Source organism: Phlebotomus argentipes, unplaced genomic scaffold, assembly GCF_947086385.1.
Source record: "Phlebotomus argentipes unplaced genomic scaffold, Phlebotomus argentipes genome assembly contig_75, whole genome shotgun sequence".
Lineage (NCBI taxonomy): Eukaryota > Metazoa > Arthropoda > Insecta > Diptera > Psychodidae > Phlebotomus > Phlebotomus argentipes.
The window spans coordinates 1,286,428-1,312,194 of record NW_026776170.1 but is presented as its reverse complement, the minus strand read 5'-3'; the positions used below and the strand labels follow the sequence as shown (position 1 = coordinate 1,312,194).

Genomic DNA, 25,767 nt, shown 5'->3' with positions numbered 1-25,767 from the left:
TCTAATTTTTTTTTATTTATAGGTGGAAGATGTGCATGCAAATGGGTGCAAGCTGAAGTGGAAGAAGCCTGAGGACGATGGTGGCACACCTGTGAAGGAGTACGAAGTTGAAAAGATGGATACCGCCACCGGCAAATGGATGAGAGTTGGTCGCATACCTGCTAATGATAAAGATGAAAACACAATGGAGGTTACTGGTCTCACGCCAGGCAGTGACTATAAATTCCGCGTTAGTGCTGTAAATAATGAAGGTGATTCAGAGCCGCTGGAAACTGAAACATCTATTACGGCGAAAAATCCATTCGATGAACCCACAAAACCAGGTGCCCCAGAAGTAACAGATTGGGACAATGAGAGTGTGCAGCTTAAATGGGCGCCTCCGAAATCCGATGGTGGAGCAGCGATAGAGAAATACGTGATAGAAAAACGTGAAAAGGGAAAAACGGATTGGGACAAGGCGGCAGAGGTGCCAGGAGATCAAACCGAGGGAAAGGTAGATGGACTGCGTGAAACCGGCGAATACGAATTCCGAGTGGTGGCAGTAAACAAAGCAGGCCCATCTCCGGCTTCAGACCCATCCAAGATGCAAACAATCCGACATAGATCTCTGAAACCACGTATAGATCGCACAAATCTGAAAACAACAATCATTCGTGCTGGAAAATCAGTAAGCTTCGACGTTAATATCCGTGGTGAACCACCGCCAGATGTAACGTGGCAACATGGAAAGGAAAACGTAGAGCCAAGTAAAAGTGTCACAATAGTTAATGTGCCGTATAATAGCAAATTTAGCATTACGGACGCTGTGAGGAAGCAAACAGGTATTTACAAAATTATTGCACGCAATTTGCACGGCGAAGATGAGGCAGAAGTAGAGATCACAGTTCTGTCAGCTCCAGCTAAGCCTAAAGGGCCTCTTAAAGTAACAGATGTGACAAAGAATGGATGCAAGGTTAAATGGGACAAACCTGAAGACGATGGAGGGAAGCCTATCACCGCGTATCAGGTGGAAAAACTTGATACTGCGTCAGGAAGGTGGGTTCCAGTGGGCCGTACTGATGGCAACGCAACAGAATTAGACGTTAAGGGACTAACTGAAGGTCATGACTATCACTTCCGCGTGAAGGCGATCAATGAGGAGGGTGAAAGCGAACCTCTGGAAACTGAAATGGCTATCACGGCTAAGAATCCTTATGAGGCACCAGGAAAGCCCGGCACGCCTCGACCCGAGGACTGGGATGTAAACCATGTGGACCTAGTGTGGGAGAAACCGAAGAACAATGGTGGAGCTCCCATTACGGGATATGTAGTGGAACGCAAAGAAAAGTTTTCGACCACATGGGAAGAAGCGCTTGTTACAAATACTCCAGAGACACAGGGACGTGTCGAGGGACTGCGTGAAGGCGCAACTTACCAATTCCGCGTACGAGCAGTCAACAAGGCAGGCCCTGGCGAGCCAAGTGATTCAAGTCAACCACACGTGTCCAAGGCACGCTTCCTTAAACCGCTGATCAATCGGGAGAAGCTACAACCTGTACGTGTGCGTGCAGGTCAGCTAGTAAAGTTTGACGTGGATGTCAAAGGTGAACCTCCGCCAGTGGTGACATGGAGTTTCGCGGGAAATAAACTGGAGACAGGTGCAGGATGTCGTATTGAGAATGAAGATTACAATACGAAGATAATGTTATCGGATACAAGTCGAGTAAATAGTGGCATATACACAATTTTAGCGGTAAATGACAGTGGCCGCGATGAAGCAACTGTTGAGGTGACAATATTAGATAAACCGGGTAAACCTGAGGGTCCGCTAGAAGTATCAGACGTCCATAAGGAAGGGTGTAAGCTCAAATGGAAGAAACCTAAGGACGATGGAGGATTGCCGCTCACTGCATATGTGCTGGAAAAGCAAGATCTCACAACAGGAAGGTATAAATATTTATTTTCTTTAAAAATAAATTACTTTAATGTTGAGACTTTCTACTACTCCGTTACATATTTAACTTGCGATATTCACGACATCACTTCTGTAGTACAGGATAATAAAAATTACTTTACTGCCCTTTTTCCTTCAGAATAATAACAAAATATATAGATAACTAGACACAATTGCAAAAAGAGAGGTTACACGACTTATTAGGTGCAATAAACGTGGACTTTAAGCATTCTTGCATACATTTAAAATTTAATTGCTTTATTTTAGGTGGGTGCCATGCGGTACAGTGGATCCGTCGGCTACAGAGCACGATGTGAAAGGCCTTGAGCCAGGTCACAAGTATAACTTCCGTGTTAAAGCAGTTAATGAGGAAGGCGAGTCGCCGCCATTAGAGACAGAAGGCAGCATCGTAGCCAAGAACCCTTATGATCCTCCAGCCCCACCAGGATTGCCCGACATTGTGGATTGGTCTGAAAATATGGTGAAACTAAAATGGGAACCACCGATCCGGGATGGCGGAGCACCAATCAAGGAATACGTGATCGAGGTTATGGACAAAGATACAGGACAGTTCGTAAAAGCAGCCGAAGTGCCTGGTAATAAATGTGAGGGTGTAGTGCCAAAGCTAGAAGAGGGACAAGCATACAAGTTTCGCGTGCGTGCTGTTAACAAAGCAGGTCCCAGTGATCCCAGTGAATCAACGAATTGGCACACAGCAAAAGCACGTTTCCTTAAGCCGCGCATTGATCGTACAAACTTGAATCCGGTGACAGTAAAAGCGGGTCTGGGCACGGCACTAGATGTGAACATAATCGGTGAACCACCACCACATGTGACATGGCTTTTCAACGGAAAAGAAATTGAGAAAGACGACAATATAAGAATTGATAACATTGACTATAACACAAAATTCTTTATTATGCGTGCGAAGCGTAACCAGACGGGCAAGTACACAATTATTGCAAAGAACGAGATAGGAGAGGATCGGGCTGATGTGGAAATCACAGTGCTAGGACGGCCAGGTAAACCAAAAGGACCATTAGATGTGTCTGATGTCACGAAACATGGATGCAAGCTGAAGTGGAAAAAGCCTGAGGATGATGGCGGAATGCCAATCGAGTACTATGAGATTGAAAAATTGGACCCACTCACAGGGCAGTGGATTCCGTGTGCTAAAAGTACAGAACCTGAGGCTAATATAACAGGTCTCCAGGAAGGCAAACCGTATAAATTCCGTGTAAAGGTAATTAGTGGCTTGGTCACTGCATATTCAGTTTACCTTATTTAAGTAAATTTCAATACTATATATTTCACAGGCGGTGACTAAGGAGGGAGATTCCGAACCATTAGAAACAGAGGGAACTATTATTGCAAAGAATCCATTTGACGAACCTGGTAAACCTGGCAAACCCCAACCCACCGATTGGGGCAGCGAATTTGTAAACTTGGAATGGACACCACCTAAGGATGACGGAGGAGCACCCATACAGAAGTATATAATCCAGAAACGTGATAAAGCTAGCCGAGCTTGGACTGATGCAGCTACGGTACCAGGAGATCGTACAAAAGGAAATGTAGAAAATTTGGAAGAGGGTCACGAGTATGAATTCCGCGTAATTGCAGTGAATAAGGCCGGTCCAAGTGAGCCTTCTGACGCCTCAAGAACTGTTGTGGCGAAGCCGCGTCATCTTGCTCCACACATAAATAGGAAAAACCTTCAGAAAAAAGTGGTGCGTACTGGACAGATGCTACGCATGGATGCAGATGTAACCGGTGAACCCCCGCCAAAGGTGGTGTGGAAGCTGAAAGACCAAGTGTTGAAGTCAAATGATCGTTTTAAAATAGACTCTGAAGACTACAAGACTTCGTTTGTGCTTCAAAAATGTGTGCGTTCTGACTCAGGAACTTACATAGTCACAGCAACCAACGACTCCGGAGAAGACGTGGTGGAGGTTGGTTTTAATATTTTTATTCTATTCTATTCTACATCCCAATTGTCAATTTAAGCGTTGACAACTCTCTGATGGATGACTCCATAAAGGAGCCAGAAAATAGCGTAAAATGCGCTTATTCCCTTATCTTGAAAGTTCTCCCCATTTATCGTAACGAATTGCGGGCAATTTCCTTTTTTTGTTTTGAACTCAATTCTAGTCCCAGAAAGGGGATTGAATTCTAATTTAACTTTTGAATATATTTTACAGTAATATTGTATAAATGAACATTTGTGTTTATTCAAATAGGTTGAGGTGCAGGTATTAAGTAAACCAAGCAAACCAAAGGGACCACTTAAAGTAGCTGACGTAACCGCCGAAGGTTGCAAATTAGCCTGGGATAAGCCTGAGGATGATGGCGGAGAACCAGTATCACACTACGTCGTGGAACGCATGGACACAGAATCTGGCAGATGGGTTCCTGTGACAACGTCAAAGACACCCGAAGCAGATGTAACAGGACTGAATGATGGTAAAGATTATCTGTTCCGTGTGAAAGCGGTGAATAGTGAAGGTGAAAGTGAACCTCTGGAGACGGATGCAGCTATCACAGCAAAGAATCCCTACGATGTGGCTGATGCTCCTGGTAAACCAGAGCTAAAGGATTGGAGCAAAAACCACGCAGACCTGAAATGGGCCCCACCTAAAAATGACGGTGGAGTTCCGATTACAGGATATCAGGTGGAGAAGAAAGATCCATTCACTGGAAAATGGCAAAAGGTAGTGGAAACAAAAGGCCCCAAATGCGAGGCTAGAATACCGGACCTGATTGAAGGAGAAAAATATCAATTCCGAGTAAAAGCAGTTAACAAAGCGGGTGCAAGCAAACCCAGTCAGGCGTCAGATACATTAACAGCCAAAGACAGATTTGCAGCACCTAAGATCGACCGCACAAACCTAAAGGACATCACCGTGAAAGCTGGTCAGCACATTCGGTTGGACGTGAAGGTAAGCGGCGAACCACCCCCTAAGAAGAGCTGGCACCTCAATAAGACACGTCTAGAGAGCTCACCCGAGTGCACCATCGATATTGAAGATTATCGCACAAAACTGTATATTCCCATTTGCGCGCGGTCACACACAGGTCGACTTGTGATTAAAGCGGAAAATGAATCAGGGCGAGATGAAGCAAGTATTGAGGTCATTGTATTAGACAGACCGGCGAAGCCAGAGGGTCCTATTAAGGTGAGTGAGACTTCAAAATACTTTGTGGCACATGTATTGAAGTGTAATGTATAATAATTCCAGGTGTCGGACGTGCATAAGGAGGGATGTACTCTTAAATGGAACCCACCTATGGATGATGGTGGAGCGCCGATCGAACAGTATGTAGTAGAGAAGCAAGATACAGAGACGGGCCGGTGGGTACCAGTTGGGAGATGTAAGGAGCCCAAAATGGAGGTAGGCAATCTTGTGCCTGGACAAGAGTACAAGTTCCGCGTCAGCGCTGTAAATGCCGAGGGTGAGAGTGATCCCTTGGAAACGGACCACTCAATCGTAGCGAAAAATCCGTTCGATCCACCTGGCGCTCCAGGACAGCCAGAGCCTACCGATTGGGATAAGGATCATGTGGACCTCAAATGGACGCCTCCAGAAAATGACGGAGGCTCGCCGATAACGATGTACGTAATTGAAAAGCGTGAAAAAGGCGTGGGAAGATGGCAGAAAGGTGCCGAAGTCACTGATTGTAAAGGAACTGTGCCAAATTTGGAAGAAGGCGTGGAATATGAATTCCGCGTGCGTGCAGTAAACGAAGCCGGACCCGGTGATGCTAGTGCTGTGAGTAAGAGTGTAGTAGCCAAGTGTCGCAAAATGGCGCCCAAAATAGACAGAAAGAATGTTAGGAACATGACAGTGCGCGAAGGTGAACCTATCTACCTTGACATTCGCGTTTCTGGAGAACCTCCACCAGAGGTTACATGGACAGTAAATGACAAGAGTCTCAAAGTAGCTACCAGATGCCGTGTTGAGTCTGAACCATATTCCACTAAGCTATTTAACGATAATCCTGAGCGACGTGAATCAGGAGTATACAAAATTGTGGCAACCAACAAGTATGGCACTGATACGGCTGAAATGGAAATTGAGGTAATCTCTAAGCCAGGTAAGCCTGAAGGTCCGCTTGAGGTGTCGGACGTACACAAAGACGGATGCACCCTTAAGTGGAAAAAGCCCAAGGATGATGGCGGTGAGCCTATTGAAGCATATGTGGTGGAGAAATTTGACCCAGAAACTGGAATTTGGTTACCAGTGCTGAAGACTATAGGGAATGTGCCTGAAGCGAAAGTGGACGGTCTCACGCCTGATCATGAATATAAGTTCCGAGTGAAGGCGGTAAACAAAGAGGGCGAAAGTGAACCTTTGGAGACATTCGGCAGCATCGTGGCTAAAGATCCATTCAGTAAGTAACTTACGTCTATGATCCTCTTTATGCCGTGTTGGCTTTAATATAAATGCAGCATTTATATTAAAGCTAGTCCGACATGGACTTAAAAGTCGGCTCAAACTGCGCGATGACGCATGCGTGTGAGCTGTCAAATTCTCACACACATCCTCACTGAACGTCATTCGTGACTGCGCGTCGCGTTGCGACATGTTTCGATTTCAGTTTAAGCGCGTGTGTCCCGGTATCAACGCCATGGACTAAAATAAAGCCGAATATTGTTAAATGCTACATTAATGATAAATGCAGCATTTAACTTGGCCCGGCATAAAGAGGATCTATTTTAATACGGTGTAATACCAAGGCATTTATATAAGCATATAATTTCATCCATTCAGTTTGTTTGCAAAATAATTTTATTATTTTTCATTTCAGCTATTGCGAGTCAACCGGGTGCTCCAGAACCAATAGATTGGTCAGCAAATCATGTGGAGCTGGCTTGGTGCGAACCAGCATCGGACGGGGGAACACCCATCACAGGATACATTATTGAAAAGAAAGACAAATACTCCCCAATGTGGGAAAAGGCTTGTGAAACCACAACAGCCACACCTACAGCAGTTGTACATGGACTGATTGAAGGTAATGAGTATCAGTTCCGAGTCATTGCTGTAAACAAAGCAGGTCCTAGTGAACCGTCGAATGCTAGTAAACAGTTTACGGCTAAGGCACGTTTCTTAGCTCCTAAAATTGATCGACGACATTTACGAGATGTAACTCAATCTGCTGGGAGTACACTGAAGTTTGATGCTGCTGTATCGGGTGAGCCAGCTCCTGTGGTTGAGTGGCGGTTCCTTGGAATGCCATTGAAAGCATCCAAGACAGTGACGATAGATTCACCAGACTATAGCACTCGCCTTACAGTTAGACCCGTGACACGCGCTGATTCTGGCGAATACTGCGTGACAGCAACAAATAGCAGTGGAAAAGATCAAGTACTAATCCAGGTAGTCATTACGGACAAACCGGGTAAGCCCGAGGGGCCGCTTAAGGTGGCGGATGTGCACAAGGAGGGATGCAAACTGAAATGGAAACGTCCAAATGATGATGGTGGAACACCTATTGAGTACTATCAGGTGGACAAAATGGATCCTGAAACAGGATGTTGGGTACCTGCGACCCGTGCCACTGAACCCACCGCAAATGTAACAGGTTTGACACCTGGGAAAGAATATAAATTCCGTGTAAGTGCTGTAAACAGTGAAGGAGAAAGTGAGCCTCTTGAGACGGAAGAGACAATCGTGGCGAAAAATCCGTTTGACGAACCCGGCAAGGTGAATGATTTGCGTGCAACGGACTGGGATAAAGATCATGTCGATTTGGCGTGGACTCCACCGTTAGAGGATGGCGGAGCCAGTATTGAAGCGTATTTGGTAGAGAAACGTGATAAATACGGACAATGGGAAAAGGTAATTTTTCATTACAGATTTGTTTGTTTTTTTGTTTAAAAGTTATGTAAGTGCAAAACATAGGGAGCGACCCTCTTACAAATATGTCAAGGAATATAATAATAGAAAAATGGTAAAATAGGTCAATATATCGGTACACGCCGCATAATATGCACTTCATTTAAATTTAACAGCAACTTCTTAAATTCATAAGAACGGAAAAGTGAAAATCGGCTATTTTAAAGAGATTTGGAGTAAAGAAGCTCTTTGTTCACCTAAAATGAGGCAATAATTAAATAATTAATAATAATATTGAAAACAATATACATGATTACTCTATTATCCATTTCTGTTTTCTTCGTTTTCAACCTAAAATAAATAAATTATGTAGTAATTGACTCGACGACTTTAAGTCGACACGTTTTGATTGATATTGAGTCGAGTTTCAGACTGATTTTTTTCACAAGACTTTCCGTTTCCACAAAATGAGTCATCTTCTGCTGATACTCACTCTTTGGCTATATCCGCATAGTTTTCCGTAAAATTCCGAGATTTTTTCTATTCTATATCTCAAATTCACCAACTCTATCATTTTATTCGTAACAGGTAGCTCAAGTCCCGTCCACGGAGTGTAAAGTTACAATACCGGATTTAATTGAGGGACAGGTTTATGACTTCCGTGTGAGTGCAGTGAACAAAGCAGGTCCAGGTGAACCGTCGGACACATGCACAATCACCGCCAAACCGCGCAATCAGGCGCCTAGAATTGATCGTACTAATCTTATTGAAGTTCGAATTAAGGCGGGTCAGTCCTTCACATTCGACGTGAAGGTTACTGGAGAACCAGTGCCTACTACTAAATGGCAACATGCTAAACACGATGTAAAGTCATTTGATCGTGTAAAAGTCACACACGTGGACTATGCAACAAAGTTGGTAGTTCGACAAGCTACAAGGGCAGATACCGGCACATATACCGTATCAGCAGTCAACGCGAATGGCAGTGATCAGGCGGATGTGAAGGTCACAGTATTGGATAAACCGGCACCTCCAAGAGGTCCTCTCAAGGTAGATGATGTGCATGCAAATGGGGCTACGCTCACGTGGAAGCCACCCGAAGATGATGGCGGAGCTCCGATTGATCACTATGTTGTAGAAAAACTGGATGAGGCTACCGGCCGATGGGTTACCGCAGAAGAAACAGACGGACCACAACCATCAGCTGTGGTGAAAGGTCTCAGTCCGGGGCATAAGTATAAGTTCCGTGTGCGTGCCGTGAACAAGCATGGTAAATCAGAACCGTTGAGCACAGATAAAGCCATCGAAGCGAAGAATCCCTATGATCCACCTGACACCCCAGGGCAACCAGAGATTGTTGACTTTGACAAGGACTTTGTACAGTTGGAATGGGCACGACCCGCAGCAGATGGTGGATCTCCAATTACTGGGTATGTGATTGAAAGACGGGATAAGTATAGTGACGAGTGGGACAAAGCGGCTGAGGTGGAGGGTGATGTGCCAGCAGGTCGAGTGGAAGGACTCGTAGAAGGCGTACAATATGAATTCCGCGTGAGGGCTATAAACAAGGCCGGACCTGGTGAGCCGAGTCTTGCAACACGTCCACATATTGCGAGAGCAAAGAATCTTCCACCAAAGATCGATAGGAAGGTAAGATATTTCGTACTATATTTTTCGCTTGAGCGAGAATCGTTCCAATCATGACTTTAATATAAATTGTGGTATATGCAATATGAATAGATATTAAATAATCAAAGGGGGGAAGATAAGTTTACCTAATGGAATGTAAATCTTATATTTCAAGTTCATGATGAACATCAAGATTCGTGCGGGTCAGAACTTTGACTTCGATGTGCCCGTGAGCGGGGAGCCTCCTCCAACTAAAGAATGGTCTCATCGTGAAAATATGATTATTAATTCAGACCGTGTGAAGGTAGTTCACGAAGAAGGACGTACGAAATTGCGCGTGATCGACGCCAAAAGAGCAGACAGTGGAACATATACACTTGTAGCGCGCAATGTTAATGGAATGGACAAGGCGGATGTCACAGTAACTGTGCTAGATGTGCCTGGGCCTCCAGAGGGACCACTCAGGCCGCAGAATGTCACCAAGTCTAGCGTTGACCTTAACTGGCGACCACCCAAAGATGACGGAGGATCAGAGATAAATCATTACATAGTAGAGAAGATGGATGCTGAGACAATGCGCTGGGTTCCCATTGGTGAGTGTCAACAGCCACACATAAAAGCTGATAACCTCATCGAGGGACACGACTACAACTTCCGTGTAAAGGCTGTAAACAAGCAGGGTGAGAGTGTCCCGCTAGTTACAAGTCAATCTATAACTGCTAAAGATCCCTTCGGGAGACCCGAGAAGCCTGGCACACCTCAGGTTACAGACTGGGACAAGGATCACGTAGATCTAGTGTGGGAGAAGCCGAAAAAAGATGGTGGAGCTCCTATTACAGGATATGTGATCGAGAAGCGCCCGCGCTTTGGTACATGGGAGAAAGCCTGTGAAGTAAGTATTGATCGAGTATTATTAGGTGTATAAATAACATACAATACGTATTAAAAGCTGGGATTTGCATCACAGCTAGTATCTGTAATCTCTTGAGTAACCTAAAATTACCAAAACCACATACTAAAGGACGGGATAAGTTAACACTAGGTTTTGATTAGATCAAGACAAGTAGTTGGATAGCTTTTTACAGCCAATGCCTTGACTGGTCAAGATTGAATTTATATATTCAACAAATACACTTTGTACTTACTAAGAAATCGCTTCATTAGAGGAAATATGGTTTATTGTTTCGGTTGTTTGTAGGTACCAGACGACTCATGTAGTGCAACTGTGCCAGATCTCACGGAAGGTGAGGAGTATGAATTCCGTGTAACAGCCGTAAACAAGGGTGGTCTAGGTGAACCGTCGGACGCCTCTACCCCCATCGTAGTACGATCACGCTTTGTCGCACCGAGATTTACTAAGAATCTACTCCAAGATCAGACTGTGCATGCAGGCAAAAAAATCAAGTATGCAGTACCAATTGAAGCTTCACCGCGTCCCACAGTAAAGTGGACAGTAAATGGAAAGACTTTAGAAGCAGGCACTCGTGTGGACATACAACAGACAAATGAAGAGGTTGTTCTTGAAATTCCTTTTAGCGTCCGTGCAGATGAGGGTCACTACACACTCACTATAACGAATGAGCTGGGTTCATGCTCAGCGTCGGCAAATGTCACTGTACTGGATAAGCCGGCTAAACCTGAGGGGCCACTCGAGATAACGGGTGTGAATAAGGAAGGGTGTCACCTTCGATGGAATGTGCCAAAAGACGATGGTGGATCGCCGATTCTCCATTACGTGGTGGAGAAAATGGACATGTCGCGTGGCACATGGAGTGATGCTGGCATGAGTGTAGGCACCTATCATGATGTGACGCGTCTGGTGCACAAGAAAGAATATCTGTTCCGCGTGAAAGCAGTAAATGCCATCGGGGAGAGTGAACCACTTGAGGCAGCTAAAAGTATTGTGGCGAAAAATGAGTGTGACGAGCCACAAGCCCCGGGTAAACCTGTATTTGCGGACTGGGATAAGGATCATGTAGATTTGACGTGGACACCACCACCTTACGATGGTGGTGCACCTGTCACAGGTTATATTGTGCAGAAGAAGGAAAAGGGCAGTCCATACTGGGTGACAGCATGCCACGTGCCGACTAACGTTTGTGCAAGCACAGTCCCCGAACTCACGGAAGGTCAAGAATACGAGTTCCGTGTAATTGCAGTAAACAAGGCCGGCCAGAGTGAACCCAGTGAAGCTAGTGACAAGATCACTGCTCGTGCACGAAACGTGCCACCACGCATCATTACACCACTTACAGATATAGCACTCAAAGCGGGTCTGGTACTTCACGTAGATATACGCTTTGAAGGCGAACCTTCACCAACGGTAGTATGGACATCAAATTTGCGTCCACTTACAACAAACGAACGTACAACTATTACATCTGTGGGTCATCACACAGTCGTACATACAGTAAACTGCCAACGAGGTGACTCGGGTGAGTATCACCTCCGACTCTCAAACGTGAACGGCGAAGCTGAGGGTAAGTTCCAGGTGACCGTACTAGACAGACCCGGTCCGCCTCAGGCACCATTGGAGTACGAGGAAGTTACAGCTCAGAGTGTAACCCTTTCATGGCGACCACCTACGGACAATGGTGGATCTGAGGTCACTGGTTACGTAATTGAAAAACGTGATCTTACACACGGCGGTGGCTGGGTGCCAGCTGTGACACACGTGAACGCACGAAAGACGCACGCGGTGGTACCGCGACTTCAAGAAGGTACTAAATATGAATTCCGCGTAATGGCAGAGAACCTACAAGGACGTTCAGATCCATTGGTGACGGAGAAACCAGTGGTAGCACGCAATCAATACGATGTGCCCGGACGGCCCGGAAAACCGGAACTTGTAGACAGCGATAAGGATCACATTACCATTAAATGGGCAAAACCAATCAGCAATGGTGGTTCACCAATAATGGGATATGACGTAGAGAGGCGGGATGTAGCTACAGGACGATGGATTAAGGTGAGTTTTTTTTCTCCACAAATACATTATAATAAAATGTTTAAATGAAAATGTCAAAATTCAATCACACTTTATCTGAGAGAAACATTAATTTATTCTGTAACGGAATCATCTGTAGTTGACGAAAGAACCTGTACCTCTGCCTGAGTACACTGATGAACGTGTGCAGGAAGGTCATCACTATGAGTACCGAGTATCCGCTGTAAATGCCGCAGGTGCAGGTAAGGCCAGCGATGCATCCGCTGCATTCATGGCTAGGCCAATGCGTGAGGCGCCAAAATTGAAACTCGATGCGATCTTCGGGCGTAAGGTAAAGGTTCGTGCTGGTGAGCCCATTAATGTAGAAATTCCAATCAGCGGAGCACCTCAGCCAACTGTGGAATGGCTGCGTAAGGGTACTAAAGTTGCGGAGACTGGTCGAGTAGCGATTGAGACCAACTGGGAGCGCACAGCTCTGCGTGTCGAAGCGTCCGTGCGTGATGATGCAGGCCATTACACGGTCACGGCCATTAATGAGTATGGTAAGGACAGCGGTGATGTGGACGTGATCGTGGTAGACAAGCCCGGACCTCCAGTAGGTCCAATCACGTACAGCGAAACGACACAGGAGAGTATCTCACTGACATGGAGACCACCTCAGGATGATGGTGGTGGCGATATCAGTGGGTATATCGTAGAAGTGACTGAGGCAGGAGCTGACAAATGGCGTACAGTGCCTGGCTACTGCCCTCGGTGCACCTTAACGGCACGTGGTCTCTCGGATGGTCAAAAGTACGAGTTTCGTGTGCGCGCCGAGAACATCTATGGTGTTTCCGAGCCACTTTTGGGCAAACCGGTGCTCGCGAAGAGTCCTTATGATGTTCCGGAAGCACCCGATAGACCAACCGTAGTATCCTACACTCCGAACTCCGCTACAATTCAATGGCGACCTCCCGAATATACCGGAGGACGTCCTATTTCTGGCTATTATGTGGAGAAGAAGGAGCGCAGCGGAGATTGGCATCGTGTCAACAACTACCCCACACCAAATACAACCTTCACTGTACAGGATCTGCGCGAAGGACAACGCTACGAATTCCGCGTTGCAGCGGTTAATGATGCAGGTAATTTATGCTTAAAAATAGGTTTGAAAATTTGTTTATGTATATTTGGTGACAAAAATTTTAACAATATTAGAAGGCATTTACAAAAAAGCTTTCGAATTGTGCTTCAATTCACAACATGTCTCTGTATTCCATAGGTGTTGGTAAACCGAGTAAACCAACAGAGCCCATTACTGCCCAGTTGCAGCGCACTGTACCCGATGCACCTGAACCACCTAAGGCGGATCGCATTACACGTGACAGTGTAACACTGTCTTGGCGACCACCGCGTAACGATGGCAAGGCACGCATAAAAGGATATGTACTGGAAAAGAAGGCAAAGGGCGACAATGATTGGTCACCTGTTAATGACAAACTTATTACCGGACTTTCCCACATCGTTCCACAACTGCGCGAAGGTGAAGAATATTCATTCCGCGTGCGGGCTGAAAATGAAGTAGGCCCATCAGCGCCCTCACGACCTTCAGCCCCTGTATTAGTGGAGGAGCAGCCCAACAAGCCGTGCTTAGACCTCAGTGCGGTTCGTGACATTGTCGTGCGTGCCGGGGATGACTTTTGTATTCACGTGCCCTACAGGGGCTTCCCTCGACCTGTGGTTATGTGGTATAGTAATGATCGTATGATAGAACCTGATGACGCTCGCAGCTTTCAACGCCTCACAGACGATGCTTGCAGCATTGTTGTGAAGAATTCAAAACGTACGGACACTGGTCAGTACAGATTACAGTTGCGCAACAAATCAGGCTTCGACACAGCCACTGTAAACGTAAAGGTAAGTTATTGCAATCTTCCATCGCGATAATGGGCAGGGACAATTTGTCTGTCGATTTTTATCAAAAGCAAATCGAAAACATATAAATTTGCCATTTCAATCTATAGGTATTAGATCGCCCGGCACCACCTGAAAATCTGCGAGTCGACGAATTTGCTGGCGAGGCATTGACACTCTATTGGAATCCGCCCAGAGATAATGGTGGAGTTGAGATTAGCAATTACGTGGTGGAGAAACGTGAAGCAAGGCAGAGTAATTGGACACGCGTTAGTGGTTATGTTACCACGCCCTTCGTACGTATAAGAAATCTTACGGTTGGCCGTGAATATGACTTCCGCGTGATGGCAGAGAATCAGTATGGTCAATCGGACCCGAGTAGTACAGAACATCCAATTAGAGCACGCCATCCTTTCGATCCACCAGCTGCACCAGGCATACCTCATGGAGTGGAAAGTACTGCAGATAGTATTACAGTGGCTTGGACTCCTCCTCGTCATGACGGCGGCTCTCCTGTGACCGGATATGTTCTGGAAAAGAGACTTCTCAGTGATGATAAGTGGACAAAAGCCACGCATGCACATATTGGAGAACTGCAGTGTCGTGTACAAAATCTGATTGAAAATCATGAGTATGAATTTCGTGTTGCAGCTATTAATGCAGCGGGCCAGGTAAGCGCAAAGAATTATATACAATTCCTGCTAATTTTTCACCTCAAGTTTTTTCATGTGCACCTATTATCTTTGTAAATAAAAACAGTACGTAAAAAAGTTTTTCTTGTGTTTCGCAGGGTATGTGGAGTGGTTCATCAGATGTCTTAGTAGCCCGCGCTCCAGTGTCAGCGCCTAAGATCACGAGCGATCTCAGTATTCGCGATATTACTGTGATGGCAGGAGAAGAGTATCGTATAACTGTGCCATTCACAGCTAATCCGAGACCGTACTGCGCATGGACGGTAAACGGAGCCCCAGCAACAGATAATCGCTGGCACGTAGACACTACAGATCACGAAACTGTGTTGGTGAACAAATGCGCGAAGAGGAGTGACACTGGCCCGCATACGATTCATGTGACAAACAGCGAGGGAATGGACACGGCCACATGTCGTGTGCAGGTGGTTGATCGACCAAGTATGCCACAACCACCTTTCGATGCTACTGACATTACTCCAGACACATGCACGCTTACATGGAGACCACCGCTGGATGACGGCGGTTCCCCCATTACGAATTATGTGGTGGAGAAATTAGATCACAGCGGCATGTGGGTAAAAGTAAGCTCTTTCGTACGTACCACACAGTATGATGTAATGGGCCTGGAGGCGCAGAAGACTTACGTGTTTCGTGTAAGTGCTGAAAATCAGTATGGTGTCAGCGATCCGCTTGTAATGGCGGATGGAATTGTGGCCAAATATCCATTCACTGTGCCCGACCCGCCTTCCGCACCTCGAGTTACAGAATACGACAATGCCTCAGCCACACTCACTTGGGACCGACCTCTATATGACGGCGGATCAAGAATTCAGGGGTACAAGGTGAGTAGATTCAACCACTTGGATTGCTCAATTCGCATGAAGATAGAGTTCAATTAAATACAGTCCACAAATAAGCATCACTTTTCTTAAGTAGGATTAAAATCGCAAAATATCTTTACCATCACTGCGCCAAACCCCATAAAAATTGGATATTGGAAATAATGATTCTAAATAATGTGGAATATCACATAAGTAATAAAAAATAAACGATGCAATCAGAGAATTAAAGGTCTGAAATAATGAGTGACTTTCCACACGAACAATAGCAATTTTGAATGTAATATTACTCTATTTTTTCCATGGATGGTACAGAAGGTACGGTTTGGGATATAACTTAAACGCATCACTCAGGAAAATTCTATGCAATTCATTCTATGTTATTGTATAATATATTCACTTTTATTTTATAGATTGAAATGCGTGATGTGCAAGATACAACGTGGCAATGTACAGGCTTCCTCATCAAAGACACCACATACAATGTGTTCAATCTAGAACAGGGTCGCGAATACGAATTTCGTGTCCGCGCTAAGAATGCAGCGGGTGTGAGTAAACCCTCTGCTCCTTCACAGCGCTTCAAAGCTCGGGGGCGCGTGGAAGTACCGTCACCGCCAAGATCACTGCAAATTGTGCACATTGGTAGAAACTATGTAGACCTGTCTTGGACTGCGCCTGAACACGATGGTGGTGCTCGTATAAGTGGCTACATTGTTGAAAGGCGTGAAATTGGTGGCGCTCTGTGGATTCGCTGTAATGAGTACAATGTAACAGACCTTAACTTCACAGCGCTTAATCTTTTTGATGGAACTGAGTACGAGTTCCGCGTATGTGCTGTAAATACGGCTGGTCGATCAGAACCAAGTACGCCTATTTCACCAGTACGCGTGTGTGAAGTAGCGGGTGGTGAAAAACCACAATGGCTTCGACCACTGACTGATACCAGTGTATCGTTGGGCCGTACACTTGAGCTATCCTGCGAAGCTCGTGGTAAACCAGTTCCGACGGCAAGATGGTTGCGCAATGGACGTGAACTCACGGGTGGGCGTCATACAATGGAGTCTCGTGATGGCCTCTTTAAACTCATAGTGACAGATGTTCAGCGCCAGGATGAGGGACAATATGTGTGTGAAGCCAGCAATACATTAGGAAGCGCACAGACCATGGCTCAATTACGTGTGGGTATGCCACCCCGAATTGACAAGATGCCGGATGAAGTGCAATTGGCGGAACACGAAAATTCTAAGGTCAAGATTTTCTACGGTGGTGATCAGCCTATAGAGGCACGTTTACTGCGTGAGGGCAAGCCTGTAACACGTCTTTCATTCACGGTGTTTGATGAATCAGTGGCGATTTATATAAGAGATGCAGTTACCAGCGATTCTGGACTCTATCACATAGAGCTAACCAATGAACATGGTGAGTGGTGTAACTTAAACATTCATGGTAAAAACCCTTTTAACGTTTTTATGTTGAAAGCATTTCTTTAAATTATTATTTTAGTACTGAGAGCTCATGATTAATATTAAATGATATTGTCATTTGTCGTATAAATCACTATATTTAATTACAGGAAGCGTCAATAGAGCGTTCAATGTTCGTGTTACCCGACCGCCGGGCCCACCTGAGGGACCTCTGGACATCACTGATGTAACTCGACATACCACCACTCTTAGTTGGCGTCCACCTCTAGACGATGGCGGCCATCGTGTAACGCATTATGTGGTGGAGAGACGAGACATGACATCCAATCAATGGGTGTGTGTGCTAAGTAATGTGCGTGACACGCACTGCACAGTGCAGGGTCTTACAGAGGGGCAGGAATATATGTTCCGTGTGGCGGCGGCAAATGTTAATGGCGTAGGTGCGGCACTCGAGGGCCAGAATCCAGTGAAGGCACGTCAACCTTTCGATCCACCCGGTGTACCTGGTGTCCCTACAATTCTCGAAGTAGGCTCTAACTTTGTGCACGTAGAATGGACAAAGCCTGAGTATGATGGTGGAGCTCGCATACAAGGTTATTGGGTGGAGAAACGTGAAAAAGGCGACACTACCTGGCAGCGTGTAAACGTGGCTCTATGCCAACCGACGCAGATTAATTGTGCCAATCTTATTGAGGGCAGGCAATATGAGTTCCGTGTAATGGCTGTTAATGAAGCAGGCATCTCAGAGCCCAGTATGTCTAGTACAAGCGTGAAAACAGTGGATCCAGTGGCTACTCAAGCACCGGAAATTGTAAAGCCCCTGCGAGCAACCAATTGCATTGAGAATCACAATGCACAATTCCAATGTACCATAACCGGTCATCCAAAGCCTTCGATCACATGGTACAAAGGAGCGCGTGAAATTACTAGTGGCACCCGCTATAACATATATACGGAAGGTGACGTGCATACTCTGACGATAAAAGACGTATTCGGTGAAGATGCGGATGAATATGTATGTAGGGCTGTGAATCGTGGCGGCGTGAAATCTACGCGAGCAGAGCTGTTAATTATGACACCGCCTAAGTTGAGTGTGCCGCCACGTTTCCGTGACACGGCTTATTTCGACAAGGTATGTATGTATATAATTAGCAAATGTTTTCTTGTGAAACGCATATGTTGAATGAGTCCAAAGATCAAGTTATACAAAATGTGTTTCATATTTTTATATAAATTGTCTTTTCTTTCCTCAGGGAGAAAATGTTGTAATCAAAGTGTCTTTCACCGGTCATCCACGGCCCCGTATAATGTGGATTCGTGAGGGAGAAGCTATTGAGTCTGGAGGTCACTATCATTGTGAAGTGAAAGACAGGCATGCCATACTAACCATTCGCGATGGTTCAAAACTGGACAGCGGCCCATATCGACTGCAAGCAGAAAATGAATTAGGGCAGGATTCTGTTGTCATTCGTATCCAAATCAGTGACCGTCCCGACCCACCTCGTTTCCCCTTGGTGGAAAATATCGGCACAGATTCATTGTCACTGAGTTGGAAGGCACCCGTTTGGGACGGCGGCAGCGCCATTACGAACTACGTAGTAGAAAAGCGAGAGCCGCCCAACGCCACATGGATTCGCGTGGGTAACACACGGTTTACTGCTATGGCAGTTAGTGGACTTGCACCCGGTCACCAATATGAGTTCCGCGTATTTGCTGAGAACATTTACGGGCGCTCAGACGCGTCCGAAATATCTACTCTTATTACAACGCGCGAAATTGGTAAACGCGTGCAGAAACGTCACACGTACGAGCTGGATGAGACTGGAAAGAAGATAAGGGGAAAAGCAGATGGACCTATAAAGGATTATGACCAATATGTCTTTGATATCTACTCAAAATATATACCTCAGCCTGTTGAGATATCTACCGATTCTGTCTACGACCGTTACGATATTATGGAAGAAATTGGCACAGGCGCATTTGGAGTGGTCCATAGGTAAGTACAAACAAACAAGGAGAAAAATAGCATATTCACAGGAATATTATTTAATATTAAAAAAATAAATTTTTTTTCTTTATTTTACAAAAAGATGTATTTTTCCTATATAAAGCATCAAATTTGCGCTTTTTTATATTGCAGATGCCGTGAACGTGCTACCGGTAATATTTTTGCAGCTAAGTTCATCCCAGTCGCTCACGTAATGGAAAAAGATCTCATTCGTCGTGAAATTGACATTATGAATCAATTGCATCACCAGAAATTAATTAATTTGCACGATGCTTTTGAGGACGATGATGAAATGGTGTTGATATTTGAATTCCTATCTGGTGGTGAATTGTTCGAGCGTATAACGGCGGACGGTTATGTTATGTCCGAAGCTGAAGTAATTAATTACATGCGACAGATATGCGAGGGCATACGTCACATGCACGAAAAGAATATAATCCACTTGGATATTAAGCCAGAGAATATCATGTGTCAAACACGAGCCAGCACAAATATAAAACTAATTGATTTTGGACTCGCTACACGTCTGGATCCAAACGAAGTTGTGAAGATTAGCACTGGCACAGCTGAATTTGCGGCCCCGGAAATCGTGGAGCGCGAACCAGTGGGCTTCTACACAGATATGTGGGCTGTTGGCGTTTTAAGCTATGTATTGTGAGTAGTCTTATACTATACAAGAGTTCAATTAGGGAATTATTCCACTACTTATACCGATACTTATCGATACGAAATGCGTGCAATTTCCTATTTAACGGAATTTAAGACGATATATCTAGAACTGATACGGACCAATTAGTCCTTAGACTGTCGAAAAATTGGGACAAAAATTGGAAATTGCTGGCAATTCATTTCAACATAGTGGGATAAGCGCTTTAGATTAGTTTAAATACATAATAAAAAAATAAGTTGCTAAACAGATGTCTTGAATAAGTTTGGAAGATATTTTCCGTTGGGTTCAAACAACATGCTTATAGTAGCTTTCTTAATTTCGTGCTGATACAGTATGTTTCATATATCTTTCCTCAGATTAAGTGGCCTATCTCCATTTGCTGGTGAAACGGACGTGGAGACGCTAAAAAATGTGAAAGCATGTGATTGGAACTTTGACGAAGACGCATTTAAGAATGTAAGCGAGGAAGCGCGCGACTTTATTCGCAGATTGCTTGTTAAAAACAAAGAGAAGCGCATGACAGCTCACGAATGTTTACTTCATCCTTGGCTCATGGGTGATCATGGTGATCGTACTGCAGCCATTGATACATCACGATACATAGCGATGCGAGATCGTATCCGTCGACATTATAACGACTTCGAGGGCTTTGCACTGCCCATTGGGCGTTTATCCGAATACTCATCGCTACGTAAATTATTAGTGGATAAGTACAAGATTCAAGACACATCATTTGATCGCCGTCAAGCAGCACCGCGTTTTGTGATAAAGCCACAGAGTCAGTTCTGCTACGAGGGCCAAAGTGTAAAGTTCTACTGTCGCGTAATTGCTATCGCCACACCTACGCTTACATGGTCGCATGGCAATCAGGAACTGCGACAGAGTGTCAAATTCATGAAACGATATGTAAGCGATGACTATTACTTTGTTATTAATCGTGTTAAACTTGAGGATCGCGGTGAGTACATAATACGCGCCGAGAATCACTATGGCAGTCGAGAGGAGGTAGTCTTCTTAAATGTACATCAACTACCTAAACAGCCGCCGCAATACAAGGCTGAACAACAGCCGGTAAGTGCTTTTTTTCTTTGTTCTTTCAAAATCATAAATCGGGATTGTAATTGAAAAAAAGATGTTTAACGCAAGTTTTTCACTGTTTATGTTAGAATTCAATTATCGCCATGATAGTTAGTTTTGTATTCACACACATTTGTATTCTATCGTAGAGATTGTACTAAAAAAAAATTGAACCGGATAGAAAATATAAACTACCATTTTATTATCATATGTTTGTTTCCGTGATTTTAGATTCGTCGTCGTGAGCCCTTGTCAGTGCAAATGTGGCAAGAAGAGAGCGAATCGGCTCCCAGTTTCACATTCCTCTTACGCCCACGTGTGATGCAAGCCCGTGACACCTGCAAGCTGCTCTGCTGCCTTTCCGGACGACCAGTTCCGACTGTAAAGTGGTACAAGGATCGCCGTGAGCTCAGCAAGTATGAGTACTCAATGACACAAGCAGACGGTGTAGTGACCATTGAAATCGTTGACTGTAAACCGGAAGATTCCGGAAAATACAGATGCGTGGCAACCAATTGTCACGGGACTGATGAAACGGAGTGCGTAGTGATTGTAGAAGGTAAGTGTAACTTTATATGCCACTCATACATATACTATGTGGCCTTTAACTCTTATTGGCAAAGGAAGGATGGTTGAACTAAAAAATATGACAGCACTGTCACTTATGACGTCACATGTGCTACGTAATTACTAAATATAGGCTATGTGGTTGTCTTTAATAGGCGAGGGCGGAACAGCGGAGCAAGCTCAGCTTGCCCACAATCTCCTCTACTCTGGAGGTAATAACAAATAAATAATTAGGTAGTTGTAGTATAAACCTATTTCAGATCTGAGGAAGGATTCTCATTCTTTTAGTACTAGACAGTGACTTGAATTGCCGTTTATTATTTTTGTATTTTGAAAAAGTTTTCATGCATGAGAAATACCACAAGTAATTAAATAGACCGCATAAGTGTAATTTTATTCTTCGATGCAACTGTCGTTTTTCATATCTATTAGTCAGACGGATTATATCATACTAAAATTAATCATTTAGTTGCATCCAGTTCTCTTTTTGGCCTTGAAATAAATATTATGTTAAATAATCACATTACTAATAATAACATTAACAACAATAATGAATAATTGTTAACCTATGAACCGGCTATTTCATCAAATCGATTTGGGATGCCGATTTTTGGCTAAAAACAATTTTCCCAACATTAGAGAGCACTGGACATGAATTCCCTTCGAACGAGTGTGGCCAATCAAAAACATTTCTATCGTAAAATTTTATAGACGATTGTTTTTCGCCAATTCTCTTGCAACTTTCGCAAATTTGTTAAGTCCCCAGATTCAATTTCTTCGCTCGTCCGTGTATTTTGCCTACTTTGACAGGCCACACTGGCCAGTTGACAAGTGCTTAAGAAATTCATTTTCTTTGATTGCAAATTAAAAAAAAAATAACAAAATTAATATTTTTTGTGCTGTTTATGCAAAATGAAAGCTTCTCCAATTATTTCTGTAAATTTCAAAGCGAACAAGATATTTAGCGAATTGCTTGATAATTCAAGGGTACATCTACCTTTCTGGGATATGTGACGTGTAAACAACAAGGAGTATAAACCTCTCAGTGTGTAGAGAGGAGCGGAAATGTGGCATGTGACGTCACAAGCCCAATGCAAATCAAATGGAGATTGCTCTGATTTTTGTTATATTTTTGTTGTATTTCCGCTCCTCTCTACACACTGAGAGGTTTATACTCCTTGTGTAAACAACAACTTAATTTTCAAAATACCATCCCACATAATTATAATCGATATATATTTTACACAGCATGTGTACATGCAAATGTATATGTTAGAAAATTGATAGAAATTTTCATATATACATCCGCATATACTTTCATTTATTTGCAAAAATCTGATGCTTTTTGAGTTCCAATAAAATTTAGTAACCAACTTTTTTTTATAAATTTTTTTTATAATCCTCTTTTATAAAACACCAATTGCTGACGGAGTTGATTTTTGCTGATTTTGATCACGAGATAAATCCTGCCAACAGTTTTAGCAGCAATACATCTAAAAATATTTTCTTTGAAATTCTGCTTATGTTTTATTCACTCATTCTTTCAGATCGCCGATATATTGAACAACCAATAAAGCCGGCCCCGCCTCCCATTATCAATAACCGTCGAATAAATGCTTCAAATAGCGTAAATTCAATTTCGAAGGTAATTCACAAATAATTGAATCAATTCACAAATATTAAGTCTGACATTTATTTTCATAGACTGCTCCAACTACGTGCATTTCAAATTCAGATGAGAAGACACCGAAGAAATACGGCTCGAAGCTTGATGCTCCGGGCAGTCCGTCACGATCTCGAAGTGCAACCAAAGAGCTGATCCTGCCTCCTGATGATTCGCTGATGTGCAAACCAGTATTTACACATGAACTTAGTGATTTTGCAGTACGTGACAGTGAACCACTTACACTCTCGTGCTCTGTGCGTGGGGACCCAGATCCTCAGATTGTATGGACAAAGAATGGCAAGAGTCTGTCATCATCGGAGATCCTGGATTTGAAATACAAAAATGGGGTCGCCACGCTTAGCATCAATGAAATCTTTCCCGAAGATGAAGGCGTCTACGCATGCACAGCTACTAATTCAATTGGTTCAATTGATACGCGTTGCAAGCTTACTGTAATTCGTAAGTATTGAGAAGCCATTTGCGTGTATTCAAAACAGAATATTGTATGTTAAAGTTCAATCGATGTGGAAGACGTTAGATTAATGAAGTGTAGGAGATTTAAGATTTCATTTAGAAACTTGTAAAATAATTGTTTGCCACATGTCAGATTCTCGGAAAAGCTCATATATGTAGTAAATTTTCATTGACAAAAAAATGATAAGCTTACTTTCAGTAGTGATGCAGTTATATATTCTGTTTATGGATAACATTATTAGTTCTATTTACCGTTAATTTATGAGGGATAAGGTTAAACTTCGTTTTACGGAAGCACATGAATCAATTGATATGTAATACAGTAAAAGCTCTAGGGCAGTGAAAGTTTGTAAAATCCATAATTTACTTAACACTCCGATAGTTTAGAGCAGTATTTATCTGGAGCAGCTGGTCACTCTGAACAATTTCTAACGGTGTCATCGTAAAAGATTTCAGACGAGTGATGTTTCACAAATTGAAATAACTTATTTTCAAGTTGAATTAATCTCGAAACATAAGTCGTTGTTTGCAAAATAGTCGATATAGTGAGGTTTAAGTTAAGAATTTATGCAGGCTTTATAAAATTAAAGTACTAATTCCTGTATTTGTACTTCTCAGCAATGAACACCAGCATCCCAAGTCGTTCTGTGACAAGTGACAAGCCACCACGAATTGTTAGTCATCTCGAATCGCGATGTGTGATAGATGGTGAGAGCGTGACTCTGGCATGCCGAATTATCGGTGCAGAGCAATTTGATGTGGTGTGGCTACATAACAACAAGGAGATAAAACCATCTAATGACTTCCAATACACACATGAGGCTAACATCTACAAATTGAACATTATGGAGATCTTCCCAGAAGACTGTGGTACTTACACCTGTGAGGCCTTCAACGACGTTGGCGAGAGCTTCAGCTCCTGCACCATTAACGTTTCTGTGAGCGGTGAAGAAGAAAAGACCCCTGTCTTTAAAACTTTCCCAAGCTCCTTGACTGTCGCAGAGGGCGAGATGGCCAAATTTACGTGTAGCTTCCAGGAGGCGCCGTTACAACTTAACTGGCTCAAAGATGGCAAGCCCGTGAACGTAGACAGTAATAATTATGGATTTACAAAGGACGGCAACAAATTCACATTTGAGGTGACCAGATGCTCGTCACTAGATGTGGGCCAATACCAAGCCAAGGCTGTCGGCAAGCGAGGCGAGACATTCGCATCCTTCTCATTAAATATTTTCTAAGGCGTCTTCACTATTCTAATTACCTGCGTATGCTCCTGCGTGGGTGAATTCATACACAACTGTTATATTGCTCAATTAAATACGACCTTTTAGTGCATAAACTGCTTTGATTTTATTTCTTACTCCAAATTGTCAGTCTCTAAATTCAGAACCTACTGACCAGCGAACTACAATTCAAAGCCGGAAACTGTGACCAAGCGAAAAAAAGAAATAACACAGGATTTCAAAAAAAAAACTGCTTCCCAGTGGCACCTGTTTCACATCAATCTAGAATATCAAAAATACATGAATTTTTTTAATATAAAAAAATACAAGAAGTTTTTTGCTCAATTAAAAACCAGAAAAAACTTGCTTATAACAATTTTGAGAATTTTTTTTAATTGGAAGCAATTTGTTAGAATCTGATCTTTATTTGTGGACTGTATTTATTTGCGGCTGATAGTCAAAACGTTTTCAATTAATTTCTCATCGACGCTAACCTAAATTTCATCTTACATTTCTTTCTTTTCCTTCAGGATTTCTCCAAAAATTTTCACCACTTTCACTTTTCTCAATCTTCTGTTAAATTTTCCTGTAAATATTTAATTTCTAATCTGTATTAATCAATAAATTATTTCCTTTCCAGTAACTCACGTTCTCCCTCTTGGTCAATCTTTTCTCAAGTGACTTTCAGCCGCGGTATAACAAGTATTCATATTTTTAAAAACTAACGGAATTATAACACAATTCTTTTGTTTAAAAATGTAATACATTCATTTCCTGATGACTTTATCTTATAATTTCACAAGTTATTCGCATTATAAATTATGTTACTTTCTTCACTGGTATATAAATTCTAACCGATGTAATAGTATTGTTTCAACTTTCATA

General features: G+C 43.4%; 1 protein-coding gene across 1 annotated transcript in view; it reads left to right on the top strand.

The window, feature by feature from the left end:
* LOC132257089 (twitchin) overlaps positions 1-24,998 on the top strand; it is a 46,565-nt gene extending 21,567 nt beyond the window's left edge. Inside the window, exons 28-50 of the mRNA XM_059753819.1 lie at positions 23-1,926; positions 2,201-3,176; positions 3,250-3,885; positions 4,174-5,109; positions 5,173-6,325; positions 6,743-7,776; positions 8,362-9,423; positions 9,578-10,294; positions 10,601-12,370; positions 12,489-13,473; positions 13,611-14,245; positions 14,353-14,913; positions 15,033-15,776; positions 16,187-17,192; positions 17,347-18,329; positions 18,451-19,193; positions 19,338-19,859; positions 20,232-20,946; positions 21,184-21,511; positions 21,675-21,731; positions 23,067-23,164; positions 23,224-23,644; positions 24,278-24,998. Of these exons, the coding sequence (XP_059609802.1) occupies positions 23-1,926; positions 2,201-3,176; positions 3,250-3,885; positions 4,174-5,109; positions 5,173-6,325; positions 6,743-7,776; positions 8,362-9,423; positions 9,578-10,294; positions 10,601-12,370; positions 12,489-13,473; positions 13,611-14,245; positions 14,353-14,913; positions 15,033-15,776; positions 16,187-17,192; positions 17,347-18,329; positions 18,451-19,193; positions 19,338-19,859; positions 20,232-20,946; positions 21,184-21,511; positions 21,675-21,731; positions 23,067-23,164; positions 23,224-23,644; positions 24,278-24,897 (18,606 nt within the window). The 3' untranslated portion in view covers positions 24,898-24,998. The remainder of the gene's footprint in view (positions 1-22; positions 1,927-2,200; positions 3,177-3,249; positions 3,886-4,173; positions 5,110-5,172; positions 6,326-6,742; positions 7,777-8,361; positions 9,424-9,577; positions 10,295-10,600; positions 12,371-12,488; positions 13,474-13,610; positions 14,246-14,352; positions 14,914-15,032; positions 15,777-16,186; positions 17,193-17,346; positions 18,330-18,450; positions 19,194-19,337; positions 19,860-20,231; positions 20,947-21,183; positions 21,512-21,674; positions 21,732-23,066; positions 23,165-23,223; positions 23,645-24,277) is intronic.
* The last annotated feature ends 769 nt before the right edge of the window (positions 24,999-25,767 follow it).